This window comes from Myotis daubentonii, chromosome 17 (assembly GCF_963259705.1).
Source record: "Myotis daubentonii chromosome 17, mMyoDau2.1, whole genome shotgun sequence".
Lineage (NCBI taxonomy): Eukaryota > Metazoa > Chordata > Mammalia > Chiroptera > Vespertilionidae > Myotis > Myotis daubentonii.
This window is the reverse complement of record NC_081856.1, coordinates 10,513,801-10,530,929: the sequence shown is the minus strand read 5'-3', so window position 1 is coordinate 10,530,929 and position 17,129 is coordinate 10,513,801. Positions and strand designations below refer to the sequence as shown.

The 17,129-nt window shown below is 47.5% G+C and overlaps 1 protein-coding gene across 2 annotated transcripts in view; it reads left to right on the top strand.

Moving 5' to 3' along the window:
- Positions 1–17,129, top strand: part of FER1L6 (fer-1 like family member 6) — a 129,946-nt gene that overhangs the window by 82,388 nt on the left and 30,429 nt on the right. For both annotated transcript variants that reach the window (XM_059672789.1, XM_059672788.1), the window contains 9 exons: positions 4,661–4,771; positions 5,018–5,179; positions 6,621–6,801; positions 7,752–7,969; positions 9,664–9,786; positions 11,055–11,094; positions 12,825–12,940; positions 14,173–14,304; positions 15,247–15,372. In XM_059672789.1, coding sequence (XP_059528772.1) covers positions 4,661–4,771; positions 5,018–5,179; positions 6,621–6,801; positions 7,752–7,969; positions 9,664–9,786; positions 11,055–11,094; positions 12,825–12,940; positions 14,173–14,304; positions 15,247–15,372 — 1,209 coding nt within the window. The remainder of the gene's footprint in view (positions 1–4,660; positions 4,772–5,017; positions 5,180–6,620; positions 6,802–7,751; positions 7,970–9,663; positions 9,787–11,054; positions 11,095–12,824; positions 12,941–14,172; positions 14,305–15,246; positions 15,373–17,129) is intronic.

Genomic DNA, 17,129 nt, shown 5'->3' with positions numbered 1-17,129 from the left:
GTCCAGGGGTCCCCAAAGGTGTGGACGGAGTTGGCGAAGAAGGAAGGACACGGAGACAGCGTTCAGTTGATCAGCAGCCTAGCCAGGATCTCCAGCCAAGTTCTGGTCTCGATCTCCAGAGAGGTTCTGCTTAGGATCTCCAGCCAGGTTCTGTCCAGGTTCTCCAGGCAGGTCCAGTCACCAGGTTCTAGTCAGGCTCTCCTGCCAATCTCCGCAGTCAGGTTCAGTCCAGGATCCCCTGCCATGCTCTCTCGCCAGGCTCCGCCTCCAGGCTCTGAGGCCAGTCCCTGTCCAGGATCCTCCGGCATGCTCTCGCCAGCGAAGTTCTTCTGTCCCTAGAGAACGTTCTGTGTAGGTTCTGTGCCTAGGCTCTGTCTCTCTTGGTCCTGTCTTCCAAGCCCTGTCTTCTTAGTTCTGTGTTCTGAGTTCTGAGTGTTTCTGTCTTGTTACAACTGTATTTATACCAGTTGATTCAATCCTATCAATCTCTATTACAAAGGTTAGGGCGTTTCTTATCTCCATTCCAGGGAGAAAAGATTATGTAGTTTAAGCATGATTGTTCGTAGTTAAAGGGATTAATTACCCGCCTGGCACTTAGTTGAGGGGTTTTATTCCCTCCCTAACTTCAGGGGAAAATCCCTACCTGGGGATTCAACCTTTCTCTGAGAGGTGACCTTGGTTAAAACACAGCGCCAAGAAGGTGAGCAAACATATTAAGAACCGTATGCCATATATGCCAGGTCCCTTGAAACAGCAAGGATGGACCGGCTCCTGGCACCTCAGATTATATCCCTTGTGGGGATTGGAAATGCCCATTACGGTGAAGAGGACTCTGAGAAGATCTAGGATTTTCCAAAGGTTTTTGACTATAAAACTTTTTTTCCTTTTCTTTTTCTTTTTGTATAATAACTCTTTATAGTTGTTCACGAAAAAAAAAAAAAAAATCTGGCCCGTAGGAAATTATAGGTTGGCATTTAAGCTCTCCCCAGATTTGGCTTCAGGCTGTTTTTCAGCCTCACATCTCATCATATTACTCTACACACACTATGGCCTCTTTATGCCAGGCTACTCCGAGTCATGCAGTTACCCCATTTGGAAATATATCCCCACTCTGCCCACCCCAACCTCCACACTCCATCTACCTATTTAGGGAAAAGGTCATCATCAAATTCAGAGCCAGAGATGCCTCCTCCGGGAAGCTTTCCCCACCCCCGCCCCAGTCAAGTTAAATGCTTTCTTCCCCCCTACAGCACACTGCCTCTTTCCTGTTGAGTTCGGGCTATGGGAAGGCCATTGGTTTACATGCATGACCCTGAGAGTGGTGGCTCCCTGACTTTTGCACCCTAGGTCCCATCCCAGCCCGGCAGGGGGACCTCCTTTGAGGTCCTGATATTTTGTCTCTACTGGGATGTTACAACAATCTGGCTTTTGGGCCAGCTTATCCTGCCCACCCCTGATTCTTACCATTTTGCCTTCATAACAGTTCTTTCTATTTCCCTGGCCCCGTGCACTGAGACACTACACACCATATACTTTTATAAGCCAGCAGCTGCCCCATTTCACTGTGAAAGCATTTCCGCTTAGCTGGGAGCAAAGCCGTTTAATCTCCACCAGGCAGTGAGCTTCACAGCCTGTGTGAACACTAAGGGCATCTTTCAAGCACTCGTGGAACAAAGCTTCGCCAGGCCGACGTTTCAGCAGCCCCCGGATGTGCAAACAGACATGTGGAGCTTTGTAAGAACCACCCAGAGCACCGTCCTCTGCCCCAGCCCAGCTGTTCTGTGCCTTTTCCTCTGGAGCTCGAGGGACAGTGAGCTTTCTCAGTGAGGTGGTGTTTTGCAGGCAAATCGCTCACCTCTTCACCGCCAGGCAGCCCGGGCCATGCAGCCTCATTATTTCCCAGCTTCCCTATCTGGTCTGACTCATTCTGCACCTTCATTGTCGTGAGCCTGTTTGGCATTTCCGTGGTGTCTGCTGTCTGCTTTTTTCTGAGCTTCTTATAATTGAATTGACCACATCTGCCCTTGCCAACCAGCATACGTCTGTGAAAAAGAAAGGGGGATGTATTTGTGCTCTGCAGGTTGTGGTGAGCAATTAGACTTTGTCGGGCATATGGAGCTAGCGTGTCAGGCAGCCAATAAACATTTATCAAGAGCCACTGGATGTGGAATGCCAATTGTGGGACTGGCAGAATGAAATGAAGTAAACAAACACCTCCTCTGGCCAAACACCCCCCCCCCCCCAGGAGATCCTCCTTCCCCAAAACAATGCTTCATAGAACATCTGACTTCCAAGGCACTCAAAGATCTGGCCCGATATCGGAGGCCCAGAGAGGGAAAGAGACTCATGCAGGGTCACACCGCAGAGCCTGGTGTCCAGGCTCAGTCATGAATTTCTTTACTAAGCTTCTAAGAGAGAACACGCTATGTTCCAAGGACTGAAGGGTAGGAGAACGGCCCCAGTGGCTGCCGGGAGCCGGTCCATCCTTGCTGTTTCAAGGGACCTGGCATATATGGCATACGGTTCTTAATATGTTTACTCACCTTCTTGGCGCTGTGTTTTAACCAAGGTCACCTCTCAGAGAAAGGTTGAATCCCCAGGTAGGGATTTTCCCCTGAAGTTAGGGAGGGAATAAAACCCCTCAACTAAGTGCCAGGCGGGTAATTAATCCCTTTAACTAAGAACAATCATGCTTAAGCTACATAATCTTTACTCCCTGGAATGGAGATAAGAAACGCCCTAACCTTTGGAATAGAGATTGATAGGATTGAATCAACTGGTATAAATACAGTTGTAACAAGACAGAAACACACAGAACTCAGAACACAGAACTCAGAACTTAGAACAGAATCAAGAAGACAGAATCTACACGGAGCCTAGAGACAGAAGAACTTTGCTGGAGAGAGCATGCCGGAGGATCCTGGAGAGGGACTGGCCTCGGAGCCTAGAGACAGAGCCTAGCGGGAGAACATGGCAAGGGATCCTGGACTGAACCTGACTACAGAGATTGGCAGGAGAACCTGACTGGAACCTGGACACTGAACCTGACTGGAGTACCTGGACAGAACCTCTCTGGAGAGCCTAAGCAGAACCTCTCTGGAGATCCAGACCAGAACTTGGCTGGAGATCCGGGCTAGAGATCCTGGCTAGGCTGCTGATCAACTGAACGCTGTCTCCGTGTCATTCCTTCTTCGCCGACTCCGTCCACACCTTTGGGGAACCCCTGGACCCGCTGGGGCAGGACCCCGGCAAGTGGCCGGGATCAAATCAGGGACAGCTTCTTGAAAGATACACGTGTTGAGCCAGGTCTTGAAGGCAGTGCACGGTGGCCTGCACAAGGGAAGAAGCCCTTTCTAAGTCCTTTGTGTGAGATTTTAATAAAGCATGATTGTCCTCCTGCAGTTTTGCTAACTCCAAATGCACAGGAAATAACATCTTTTCATCCTTGGAGGCCTGCCTCCAAAAGACTTTATTTTCTGTTTCACTGATTGTGCGTGGATTCTATTTGACTAACCAGGAATCTCTCCTAGCAGTGCAACATGAGGGATAGTTAAGTCTCGAAGGGTCAGCTTCTATCCGATCCCCTTCCCCAGTCCACTGCTGGAGTTCCGACGTTGTTTTATCAGGTCTTGAGGAGCTAGCAGCTAGCTACTTTTCTTCCTCCACCCCGCATCTTACTGTGAGCTCATTAACCTATTAACTTTGTGGCACATCATTAAGTGCTCACTAAGTGAGGGTCACCCTTGCGAATGAATGCACTTGGCAGTGAATAAATAAGTGTGGTAAAACGCATCATCTCCGTTGCATGTTAAGCTGGAAACATTGTCTTCGCTAAAGGTTTTTATGGAGGAAAGGGTTTTAAGCAATGACATAATTTGGCTGGTGGTGATAACAGGTGAATGAGGGAAAAAATAAAAGGAAGCAACTCAGATTCATCAGTGAACCACGTGTATCTCACTGGGTGAGACAGCCCCAGAAATAGCCTCTCTTTCCCTCGTCCTCCATTTTCCATTGATGACCAAGTCCAGCTACACATAAAACATGCATGCCCTTCCTCGCCATCCCACTGACATGTCCAGGTCCCAGCATTCATCATCTCCTGCCTGGATTGTTATCCAGCCTGCCTGTAAGTGAAGTAGGGTGAGGAATTAAGGGATTTTAATGATGAGAATGTCTTTCTACTGAAATGAGACCTGTCTGCCTATGCATACCTTCTATTCATGGGCCATTTTTTTTATTTTTCAATTTACAGTCGACATACACTATTATATTAGTTCCAGGCAGACAGCATAGTGATTAGCCATTTATATAACTTATGATGTGATCACCCGAATAAGTCTGGTACCAAACTGACACTATGCATGGTTATCACAGTGTTACTGACTGTATCCCCTGTGCTGCACTTTACATCCTGTGACTGTTTTTATCACTGCCACTTTGTACTTCTCAAATCCTTCAGAGAAAGACAAGCACCATATGATTGCAGTTATAAGTGGAATCTAGAAAATAAAGTGAAAGAACAAACAAAACAGAAACAGACTCATAGATACAGAGTTGCCAGATGGGAGGAGGGTTGGGGGCTGGGTGGAAAACGACTGTCTGATGGATGAGGCCCTTGCCTGTCCTTGACCTTCTAACCGGCACCTGTTCTTTGTGGTAGGTCCCTTCATCCGGGCTAGAGGGGCTCCCTCCCATTGACCCACCAGACGTCACCCAGATCTACCCGGTTCCTGCCAGCATTCGGCCAGTGCTGAGTAAATACCGAGTGGAGGTAGGCGCAGGGAAGGACTGAGTTGATCTTTGGGACTAAAGGGCAGTGGCGCGTTGCAATACAGCAGTGCTTTGCATGAGGGGAATTGTGGGGTGGGAAGGAGACGGACGTAGTTGATCAGATGGGCCCTCGAGTTGCTGCTCCGTCCTTCCCTGGGAGAACGTACTGTAGTTCCCAGGCAGCCTGAGGACCCTGCTGGCTCCTCCCTGGGCCTTGGAGTGACAGCTCTGCTGGGCCTCTCCTCAGGTTCTCTTCTGGGGAGTCCGAGAGATGAAGAAGGTGCAGCTGCTCTCGGTGGATCGCCCGCAGGTGCTCATCGAGTGCGGGGGACGAGGAGTCAAGTCCTGCGTGATCCAGAGCTACAAGAACAACCCGAACTTCAGCATCCAGGCCGACGCTTTCGAAGTGGTGCGTGCGCCTCATCCCCACCTGCTCCTGCCCTTCATTCTCGCAGGCTGATTGCCGTGGGGAGATGTATTGGAGTTTGGGCTGCCCCCCCCGCCAAAAAAAACCAAACATCTCCCCACGGCAATCAACCTGGAAGAACAGCCTAACTTAGTGAAAAGCCAGAAGTTCAGAGTGAGATAAAATAGACTCCTGTTGTTGTTTGGTTTGGTTTGGTTTGGAAAGGCTCCAGGTTAGATCATACAATCGATCAAATCAGGTTAACAGTGGTCCCCAAAGTGCAGCCCCACCCCCTTCATCAACTTCGGCATCAGCGTCACCTGGACCTTTTAGAAGCACGAATTCTCAGGCCTACCCCACACCTACAGAATCAGAAACTGGGGGGGCTGGGGCCCAGGTAGTTCTGGCTTAACAAGCCCTTTGATACATATTAAAGTTTGAGAACCACTGGCTGAGAACATACCCTCACAAAACTCATTTTAATGGTTAGATTTTAAAAAATTATTTATGTATAAAAGGGTCATAGTTTACAAGTGAGCTTCAGCTTTATCTGCAGCGACTTTTTTTTTTTTTTTTTTTTTAGCATCTGTCCTTTTGTTTCAGTATTTCAACATACATTTTTGTGCTCTGATTTGGAGCTAATTGTGAAGAGTTTGCTTTGTCCAACCCAGTCAATGCCAATGGACACACATGCTAAATCAGCAAAGATTAGAACGAAATCATGTGCACCTGAGTGCAAACATTTCACACTGAGCTTTGTTGAGCTTTGGGAGAGGAGGATGGAGGGGCACCAGGGAAAGGAGAGGGCCCCTCACACGCAGCTCCATTTTTTTAAAAAAATATATTTTTATTGATTTTTTACAGAGAGGAAGGGAGAGAGATAGAGAGCTAGAAACATCGATGAGAGAGAAACATCGATCAGCTGCCTCCTGCACATCTCCTACTGGAGATGTGCCCGCAACCCAGGTACATGCCCTTGACCGGAACTGAACCCGGGACCCTTCAGTCCGCAGGCCGATGCTCTATCCACTGAGCCAAACCGGTTTCGGCCGCAGCTCCATTTTGAATGGCTCCCTTTTGTATCTTGGGCCTGGGCAAACAGCTCTTTGAGGTGCGAGCTCTGGTGAATAATGACAAAATGAGACGATTGACAGCTACTGCCATTGGAGGTGTGGGATTTTTGCTGTTTAAACCCTGGATGAACTGTTGGTGCTGCTCTTCCCATTGTGGGTCATTACTCCCTGGCTTGGGAAGGCACTGCTCCAGACTTCTGGCAAGCTGCAGGGCTGGCCTGGAAGAAGAGGATGACCAGGCAGGAGCAGAGGAAGGAAGGGTGTCTGGCTTACTTTGGTCCTGCCCCCCACAGGTCAGCAGGGCACCAGCAGCCAGGCTCAGCCCGGCAGTGCCCTGACCTCCCTGACCTCGCGCTGGCCTCTCCCCGCAGGAGCTGCCTGAGAATGAGCTGCTGCACCCGCCCCTGAGCATCTGTGTGGTGGACTGGAGGGCTTTCGGGAGGAGCACCCTGGTGGGCACCTACACCATCAACTGCTTGAAGCAGTTCTTGTGTAAATCCAGGGAGCCCCTCGCCCCCTCCTCACAGGTGGACGGAACCCCGGCTGGGCAAGGTAGGAAGCCCCCCTTGGTTCTGGGGCTGTGGACTGCTACGGGACCCGCACAAAGATGCCCCCCCCCCCCCGCCCCCTGGTCAGCTGGATCTTTCTGAAGAATTTGCTCTTTAAGTGCCACCTCTGCTTCCTTAGTTGCCAGATTCTTGCTTTAAGAATGGCATCAGGATCAACTCCTCTGAGAAGCCTTCCTTAAATATTACTCAAGCTCCCGCCGCCTCCACTCCCTGACAGTTTTCTCTTCTTGATGTTACTTTAATTTGGTCTGTTTCGGATCTCAGGTGCACAGAGTTGAATTAATTGCGCTTCTCAGTTCATGCTGTACAATTATCATCCGTCTGTTCAAAGCTGCACATTATATCCACCGTCCCCCGTGCCCATTCCCGTCCCCACCCCCCTTCCCCCCAACTCCCCACTGTAGGCCCCACACCACCAATTCTTGTAAAATGTGAATCCATGTAACTTACGCTTATGAAATGGTGCCAGAACCTTCCTTTGGTTTCCTACTCTTTTCACTCAAAGCTGTGTTTTAAGATCTGTGCGTACTGCTGTGTGTACATTCGCTTGTTACCACTGCCCGCTGCATCTACCTCACTTTGCTTTTCCCTTTCCCTTACATTAGACTGCAGGCTGCCTTCAGCTCCCCACTTCCACAAACAGTGCCGTGATAAATGGCCTCTGTTCATTAAAATTACTCTGAGGATCAACATTTATTGATTAGCTATTAGGCACCAAATGCCTTACATCCTGATCTCATTTATGACCCCAGTGTGACATGGGCATTTTCACTGTCATTTTGTCAACAAGGAAACTGAGGTTCAGAGATGGTAGGCACTTGCCATGTTTGCATCCAGAGCTGCCTGGTGCCCAGCACTGGGCCCCTGAAATGACCTCCCTGTGCCATAGCCCAGGTTGCCCAACCCGATGTGCTTTCATTTTGCTTATTTCAGATTCGCTAATAGCCACTGAGCCCTCTGGGCCCCTCAGCTCCTCCCAGGACCCCCCAACAGATCACATCTATGTGGACGTTGAGCCACCTCCCACGGTGCTACCTGACTCTGCCCAGGTTCAGAAGGCAAGTCAGGTTGACGTCCCCGACTCATCCCCTATGCTGGCGGCCGAACGCCCACCTGCAGCCCGGGAGCCACCACAGGATGGAAAAGCTAAGGTCAGAATCTGATCCCTCTTCACATTTACAAGCTCATGTGAGTTTGCATGGGAGGCTCTAGGTACAAACCCTCCCACCTACTAGCTGTGTGACCAGGAGCAAGCGCCTTCACGTTTCTGAGCATCAGTTTCCTCATCTGTAAAATGGGGATATTGATACCCACTTTGCAGCACTGTTGTAGAATCAGACACGTCAACGTATATGAAATTAAAGTGCCAGTCAAACAGAACAGTAATATTTAATTGAACAGAAACTTTTGTCAATTTATTCGCTTGGAAGGGCAATGGTTTCACATCTAGGACTAATCCCCAGATATATTTTTTTAAAATATATTTTATTGATTTTTTACAGAGAGGAAGGGAGAGAGATAGAGAGTTAGAAACATCGATGAGAGAGAAACATTGATTAGCTGCCCCCTGCACATCTCCCACTGGGGATATGCCCACAACCCAGGTACATGCCCTTGACTGGAATTGAACCTGGGACCCTTCAGTCTGCAGGCCGACGCTCCATCCACTGAGCCAAACCTGTTTCGGCTAATCCCCAGATATTTAGAACCTACTTTGTACAAGGGCATGTGGGACAAAAAGATGTGTCTTCTGGACCCTGGAGAGAAGTGAGACTTCTCATCCCCAGTTAGCTAAGGTTCTGGAAGGGGAGATGGACACATATACAAAGAACCGTAAGCGAAGGATGCGATTTATCTTTCTGTGCCATAAACTTAAGTATAATATCCTGGGCATCAGTTGACTTGAAGGAGGCAGTTTAAGAACAGCAAATGATAAAGGCTGAAATCGAAAGCAGAATCACATAGATTAGTGGATGTTTGCTCAGGCTGTTCCCGTCTCATCCAGGCTCAGCCTGACGCTCTGACACCTCGAGAGGTCCTCTTTCTCCCACCAGCATGGCCCCTGCCACTTTAAGTTAGAAATCTCAGTTTAAGTGTTTGTTGTCACCATAAAACTGTGGGCCCCACTAGGTCAAAGGTCGTTTTTTAAACATCTCTGCATTCCCTGCATTTGATAGAGTGCCTGGGTCATCATAGGTAGGGACTCAAGAGATGTCTGTGAATGGATCTTGGGTACATGATGTGTTTGCAAAGATAGCGTCCTCCAGTGGGACAACTGTCTTCTCCAATAAAAATGGCCTTGCTGCCAAACATGTATCACTACCTCTCCTACCCCATCACTTCTGTTGTAGGTGTCATTTATTTGTACCCATTCAAATCAGAAATGATGCAAAAGGAGAATTTTCTGTATTATGTCACTTTAACCCTTACAACAGTGAAGTAGGCAGGTATTATTGTCACAAATTTAAATTAATTGCTTAATGACTTATAACCCAGGTCTGTCTGAAGCTAATGCCTATCCACTATACCACATTGTATCATGAGTCAGTCTCCCCTCCTGAACCGTAAGCTTCCCAAAGGTGGGGATTGCGTCCAATTCCCCAAAATCAAGCACAGTATCTCGCATCTGTTCAACAAATGCTTGCCCGTTCCATAAATGAACGAATGAACAGATTATTAAACTTCCATTTATTGAAGTGGTACAGAGAGCTGCAACCACAAAACCTGCCCACGCCTCCATCCGCCTCCCAGGGTGCATCTTTCTTTTCAGGAAACCAGTCAGCCACCAGCAGCTCCACGCGGTTCCATGGGGCCTAACTAACAATCCGTCCTCATCGTTTGCCAGGATGCCAGGAAACCTTCCCGGAGGTCCACCAAAAGGAGGAAGAGGACCATAGCAGATGAGTCGGCTGAAAACGTCATTGACTGGTGGTCCAAATACTATGCCTCCGTGAAGAAAGCACAGAAGGTAGAGACTCCCCGGGCCGTGACAATCAAGGAACTCGATAGAAAAGTTGTCTCTCCCACCACCTTCCCAATTCCACATTGTCCCCTCTTTTAAATCCACTATAGGTAGGCCCTGCTCAGGCGTGATTCTGTGAATTGCAGAAGGGTTCAAAGCCTGGAAGGACCGGGGTCCCAGAATTGCTAACAGCCACCCTCTGGCTGGAGCTGACCCTAGGACACCAGCTCTGTTGTCAAATGCTGGCAGGATGTTCAGTCCAGCCTGGCATCCAGAGACTCTGCCCAGCAGTCAGGCTCAGGGAGGTCCAGCGAGGAGAAATGGGGTCTCTGGGCAGGTGGGCATCAGCGATGGGGGCTTCAGGTACACCTGGAGATCCCCAGCTCAAAGGGCTCCAGGTGTCCAGCAGGATTTTAAGTTCATGTGGGAAAGTATCAAAGTAAAGTCAGAGGTCTAGGCTTTAGCAAATGGGGATGATCAGTGTGTGGCCAGAGCAGGGCCTCGTGCACATGGAACATGAAAGGGATCGAGTTACAAAGCTGGAGAACCAGCGGGGAGTGGGTCTGGAGAATCAACCAGAGCTCAGTGGCGGAATTTGGTAAGACATCTCATCCCCAAGAAAGAAAGGAGAGGGAAATTAGTCAGGTATCACCAGATGCAATTGAATAGGCAGTCTTCTGATTCTTGAGTTCAGAAAGAGCGTAGTTTCTTCATCTAGGGCTACCCATGAAGATTGATATGTAGGTAAATAAACAAGTGTTAGTCCCTGCCTCCAGCCTCCCTCCTTTTGTTGCAATGGACACGCCATTTCTGGTGAGTGCTCAGCCCTTTCCCCTTTCCCTGACAACCTGCCCAGTTCCTGGGACCAACCCAACAACATAACATGCCAGCAGGTAAACTCAGCGGCAGACTGGGGTGATCAGATGGAAGGCGCTTCAGGGAAGTGGGAAAACAGTGGGGACAGGGACTGTTTCCCAGTGGCTGAGAGAGGATTGCACATGGAGGACAAGGGAGTCTACCGCTTGGTGGCACTGTTCTAGGAAGTGTGGGCACCTTTTCTCTAGGGCAGGGCATCTCACTGCCCTTAGGTCTCAGGTCTTTACAGTGAGGCTTCACTTGGGAGTTAACTTTGGGACCATTTGCATACTCTTTTAAAATGGCATCTCTGAGAATGCAGAGGGCTGAGAAAATTGAATTAGAACACTTTTAGCAAGTCAGGATTAATAAATGAGGCATGATAGTGTCAGTAATCTGGTCTCTGTCTTTTCTCAAAGGAAAAGGAGAGAAATCTCAAAGAGAAAAAAGACAATACAGGTAAGTAGTTGTTCTGGGGAGCATTTAAACATAGAATAAGGCCATTTGGAAGAGAATTATTAAATGGAAGCAACGGGAGGTACGTTAGAGTTGTATACCCTAATTTCCCAGGTGAGGAAACATTCTGTCAGATGACAGTACTTTAAGAAGGTCATGTAGCTGATTGGAACTGGACTGGGACCAGCTCCCAGGTCTCCTAACTTGAGTTCAGTGCTGAAATCAGCCCTTTGGCTCATGCCCCTACCCTGACCATCTGAATGTAGAAACAGCAGAGTGAAAATAGATGTGAGCTGGGATGACAGGCCAAAACCAACATGATAAACTTTCATAGAGGTGACCTGGATTTAGCTTCCCAAACTCAGTTTACAAGGATTGGGCGGATGTGGTTTGGCAGAAATCAAATGAAAGAGGCCTGGGATTAGAAATGACCTCAAACTCGATTCAAGCCAACAGAAGGTCTTGGCCTGCAAACAACCCTAACACCAAGTGGCCAGTGCTCAGTTTCAGGTGACACCCGATGGAAGCAGGAGAATTAGAGTCAGGCTCTGTTCCCCAGACCGCTGCTCATCAGCGTGTGTCATTCTAAGACCATCTCATGACATAAGCAGTACTGGCTTCATTCTGCAGATGGTAAAGCAGAGGTACAAAGAGGTGGTGTAACTTGCCCAAGTTCACACAGCTAGAATCTAGCAGAGCTAAAAGTCTGTCTTAGGCAGTTTATTTCTAGAGCCTGCTCCTAAAAAATTACTGAGTAATCTCTCTAACTACTTTGTGCAAGACCCTTAACATATTTGAGCCTCCGGTTACTAAACTAGATGAATCTCAAGTTCATAAACAGATCTGAGAGGGACTGTAACTCAGAGCTTTGGAGTCAGTCCATCCTGAGTCTGTTCTTTGTTAGCTGGATGACTGAGCAAATTATCTCTCCCCCTGCCCCCCTCCCCACTGTGCCTTGTTTGTTGTTGTTTTTTTTAAATATATGTTATTATTATTATTTTTAATATATTTTATTGATTTTTTACAGAGAGGAAGGGAGAGAGAGATAGAGAGTTAGAAACATCGATGAGAGAGAAACATCGATTAGCTGCCTCTTGCACATCTCCTACTGGGGATGTGCCCGCAACCCAGGTACATGCCCTTGACTGGAATCGAACCCGGGACCTTTCAGTCCGCAGGCCAACGCTCTATCCACTGAGCCAAACTGGTTTCGGCATAAATATATGTTATTGATTTTTTTTTTTTACAGAGAGAAAGAGAGAGGGATAGAGAGTTAGAAACATTGATGAGAGAAACATCAATTCAGCTGCCTCCTGCACACCCCCTACTGGGGATGTGCCCGCAACCAAGGTACATGCCCTTGACTGGAATCGAACCTGGGACCCTTCAGTCCGCAGGCTGACGCTCTATCCACTGAGCCAAACCGGTTAGGCGCCCCCCCCCCGCCCCCCGCACCCCCCCTCCCGCCTTGTTTAAGGAGTTCTTGCATGTACCAGGATAGACCAGCACACTGGCCCCAGGGGATCTGCTGACATTGCGTTACTATGTGAGTGGCATCTCCTCCAGTTCTGTAATGCACAGACTATAGCAGTCCTACAGCAAAATGTTACTATTTCTTTTTGAAAAGAAGTGTCATGACACATGCCAGAACAAGGGAAAGAGGGCGCGCGACTTCGTTTCTTCTCATCTCTGCAGCCGTGAGAAGTCTAACAATTTCCACTAAATACCCACAGGTGCAAAACCAGATGAGGTCGTGGTGAATATAGAAGATGGCCCGAAGAAGAAGAAAGATAAAATGCTCAAGAAGAAGCCCAAAGAAGATGAAATCCCCAACCTGGCTGTCTTGAAGGTGTGGGGACACAGCCATCGCCGCCATGGAAGGGGTGGGAAGCTCAGAAGGGGGTCCTGTTGGTGCTTCAGTCAATCCTAGTAATGTCTTTGTCTGAACTAACTTACTTTGTCTTCATTATAGTCATCGATGCAGAGAAATAAGGTTTAACAAGCATGTAAGCCAAGACAATGGAGCTTGCTAGTTTTCTGTTTCCTACATCCTCATGTTAGAAAGGGGCATAACTTACATTGGTTAGCCTGGATCCAGCAAGGTCACTGACAGTGCGTGTGTTCCCCTTGGCTCACCTCTTGGAGCTTGTCATCATCATGCAGATGTGTACATACTCAAATTAGCAGGAGTTTTAACTCGAGCTGAAGTCAGTTCCGTCAGACCAATTTTAACATTAGCCAGAGGCTATTAGCTAGAGGCATATTGGTGGATATGAAAACTGGGAGTGTGAAAATTATGTATCTCGATAACAAATTTAGATAAATAATTTTGATAGAAAATTTGAATAAGTGATTTAATTATATTACCAAACTTAAATTCAATTTTGCATTTCTAAAGTGTATATACGTATAATTTCCCACTTGGAAAACTCATGTCTATATGCATTATAATAAAAAAAAACATTTCAGCTCTAGCTGTTTGGCTCAGTTGGCCTGAAAACTGAAGGGTCCCGGGTTCGATTCTGGTCAAGGGTACATGCCTGGGTTTCGGTCTTGATCCCCATTAGGGGGTGTGCAGGAGGCAGCCAATCAATAATTCTCTCTCATCATTGATGTTTTTCTCTCTCTGTCCCTCTCCCTTTCTCTCTGAAATCAATAAAAATATTTTAAAAAATATATGTATTTCCTCACTTTATAAATGCTAAGAATTAGATGCTTAAGAAGCATATATTGACTGGAATGACCTCAAAATATGATAGTCTATATCGAAAAAGCCAAAGACATCAATTAGCTATTAAAAAGTTTGACATGTTTATAATTTTAAAAATTTTGGTTTAGCTATACATTTCTTGGAATTTCAAAGTTTATCAAAGGTTTTATAAATTTTGGAGGGGTTGTTAGATCCAAGAATGCTGATTTTGTCATATTCCTTATTTTGCTAAAGATAATTAACAGCAGCCTCTAGATTTTTTCCAAGGGGTCCTATCAAGTCTGGCTTTGGAGAATATTGGCTTCTTTCATTAAATCAATCTTGGGCCTCTTTCCTTTGTCTGAGCACACTCTCCTCCCTTCTCCCTAAAGATATATGATGGCGACCTCGAGAGTGAGTTCAACAATTTTGAAGACTGGGTGAAAACCTTTGAGCTCTTCAGAGGCAAGTCTTCGGAAGATGACCACGGCCTTGATGGAGACCGAGTCATAGGAAAGTTTAAGGCAAGTTCCAGAGTTAACTCTTTGATTAGGTTCTCCTGTCCATAAATGTCAGATATGACTCATTCTATTGATGGGATTGTGATATGGGATGTGTATAAGGAAATTCCTACATCTTATACAAGATCCTCTCTAGAGCCTCACAAGACCCAACCCCAGTCTTTTGAGACACTTGTTTCATGGGCAGTGAAGGCGGTAGGAAGTCATACTAGTGGACTATAAGAGAGAGTTGTTACCCTAAAGAATCACTGAATTTTGCCTGGTCGGCATGGCTCAGTGGTGGAGCATCAACCTATGAACCAGGAGGTCATGGTTTGATTCCCGGTCAGGACACATGCCCATGTTGCTGGCCCAGTATGGGGTGTGCAGGAGGCAGCCGATCAATGATTCTCTCTCATCATTGATGTTTCTATCTCTCTTTCCCTCTCCCTTCCTCTTTGAAATCAATAAAAATATATTTTAAAAAATAATCACTGTATTTACCTTTGTTCTTCCCACCCCTGACCTACCTAATGCGTAAGTTACACGAACCCACTAGTTGGATGATTAACCAAACAACACAGACCCTTCATCTGGCAGAGGTACGGTGTCAGCATCACAGAGTAGTAGTTCACACTAGGAACCTACCGCATGCTGGGCCCTTTACCTGCCGTGTCATGTGTTGGAAATACATGGGTATTGCAGTCTGCAGTGTGGATTTTGATCCTGGTTATAATGCTAACAGCCCTGTGGGGAGGTGTTCCTCTGCCAACACCGATTCCCTGATGCGCCGTGGAGGAGCCCAGATGCAGGCAGGCTACGTGAACTTCGGAGGACACTCAGGGGGCAAGGGCAGTGCTCCTGTTTGGCCCCAGCGGTGCTCGTTTTCCCAGTGGTATGCCCTCTCTGGCTTTTGGTGGGACATACAACCGTCTCGTTTCAATGGGTGGTGTTTTGTGTTTCCAGGGCTCTTTCTGCATTTACAAAAGCCCCGAGGATTCCAGCACTGAGGACAACGGGCAGCTGAGAATCCAGCAAGGGATTCCGCCCAACCACCCCGTCAAAGTCATGATCCGGGTGTACATTGTGGCGGTGAGCATCCTGTTTACTCTGAGGGGCTTAGTCTGCTCGGGCTGCCATTCAAAACACTCCCGACTGGGTCACCTAAATAACAGGCATTTATTTTCTCACAGTTCTGGAGGCTGGGAGTCCGTGATCCAGGTGCCATCAGGATTGGTTTCTGGGGAAGCCTCTCTCCCTGGCTTGTAGATGGCCACCTTCTGGCTGTGCCCTCACATGGCCTTTCGCCAGTGTGCACATTCAGAGAGAGAGAGAGAGAGAGAGAGAGAGAGAGAGAGAGAGAGAGAGAGAGAGATCTGGTGTCACTCCCTCTTCTTATAAGGCCATTAGTCTTGATGGATTAGGGCACCACCCTTCAGGCTCCTTTAGCCTTAATTACCTCCCTAAAATTTAGGGCCTAAATGCTCCATCTCCAAGTACAGTCACACTGGGGGTTAGGGCTTCCGCGTGTGAATTTTGAGAGGACACAGTTCTTCCACAACAGGGGTGTGAAGCTTGGTTGGTAACGTGGACATCCACCTGCTGGCTTTCCAGGCGTGATGTGTAGCTGTGTTTGCTCTCTGGGTTTGCTGCTAACTGGGAAGAAAATCAAATAGGCTGGAAACAGGAAGCTCCAGGCAAGACTTAGAAAAACAAACAGGGCAGCTGCCACTGTGAAGCTCTCCCGCACCCCTCTTACCAGGCCTCTGCACTGTGATGCTGAGAAATTCCATGTTGGACGTATTTCCGAGGAAAACATTCTCTGCCCTACTTTTTGAATATGCAAGCCCTGAACTTTAATTGTGAGATGTTGGGGCCTGATTGCCAGGAAGCTCAGGGCCACGTCTGTTGCTCAATCCAAGCAGTTGTCTGCTGAACCTCTGTGGTTCATGCATCTGTTTTCGTCTCCTGAACTTGGAGTTGATTTCCATAATCTTATTTGATTGCGGTAGTCTTATTTTGTATTAACTCTCTGCTGACACTGCCTGCATCCTTTTTAAAAAACATAAAGGAAGCATAAAATAAAAATGAACTCTTCTTTGTGCTAAGGGAGAACTAAGTTTCCCCTTTCCATCGTGCCACTGACATGTGCATCGTCATCGCCACGACCACCAGGGGCCAGGCATGTTCTGACCACTAGGGATTTGGGGATGAGAAGCACTTGTGAAGAATCACTGGCAGTGCTGGGTAGTTTATGCTAAGCACCCACCCACAGGATAGTTTAGACCAGCGGTTCTCAACCGTGGCTGCACATTAGAATCACCTGGGAATTTTTTTTAAAATCCTGATTTCTGGGCCTCATCCTCCGGAAATCCTGTTTCTTTGTTATGGGGTGAGGCCACAACATTAGTAACAAAGAAACAGAATTTCCGGAGGATGAGGCCCAGAAATCAGGATTTTCAAAAAGATTCCCAGGTGATTCTAATGTGCAGCCACGGTTGAGAACCACTGGTTTAACCCAGTGGTCGGCAAACTCATTAGTCAGCAGAGCCAAATATCAACAGTACAACGACTGAAATTTCTTTTGAGAGCCAAATTTTTAAAACTTAAACTATATAGGTAGGTACATTGCTATTAACTTAATTAGGGTACTCTTAAGGCTTAGGAAGAGCCACACTCAAGGGGCCAAAGAGCCGCATGTGGCTCGCGAGCCACAGTTTGCCGACGACCACTGGTTAGACTAACCTTTTCTAAATCTTGTTCAGGAGGTCACTCATGTCTTGGGAGAGATGATTTCTTGGAAAATCACCCCCCCTCTGCAATTCCACTCCCAGAAATAACTTACTTTC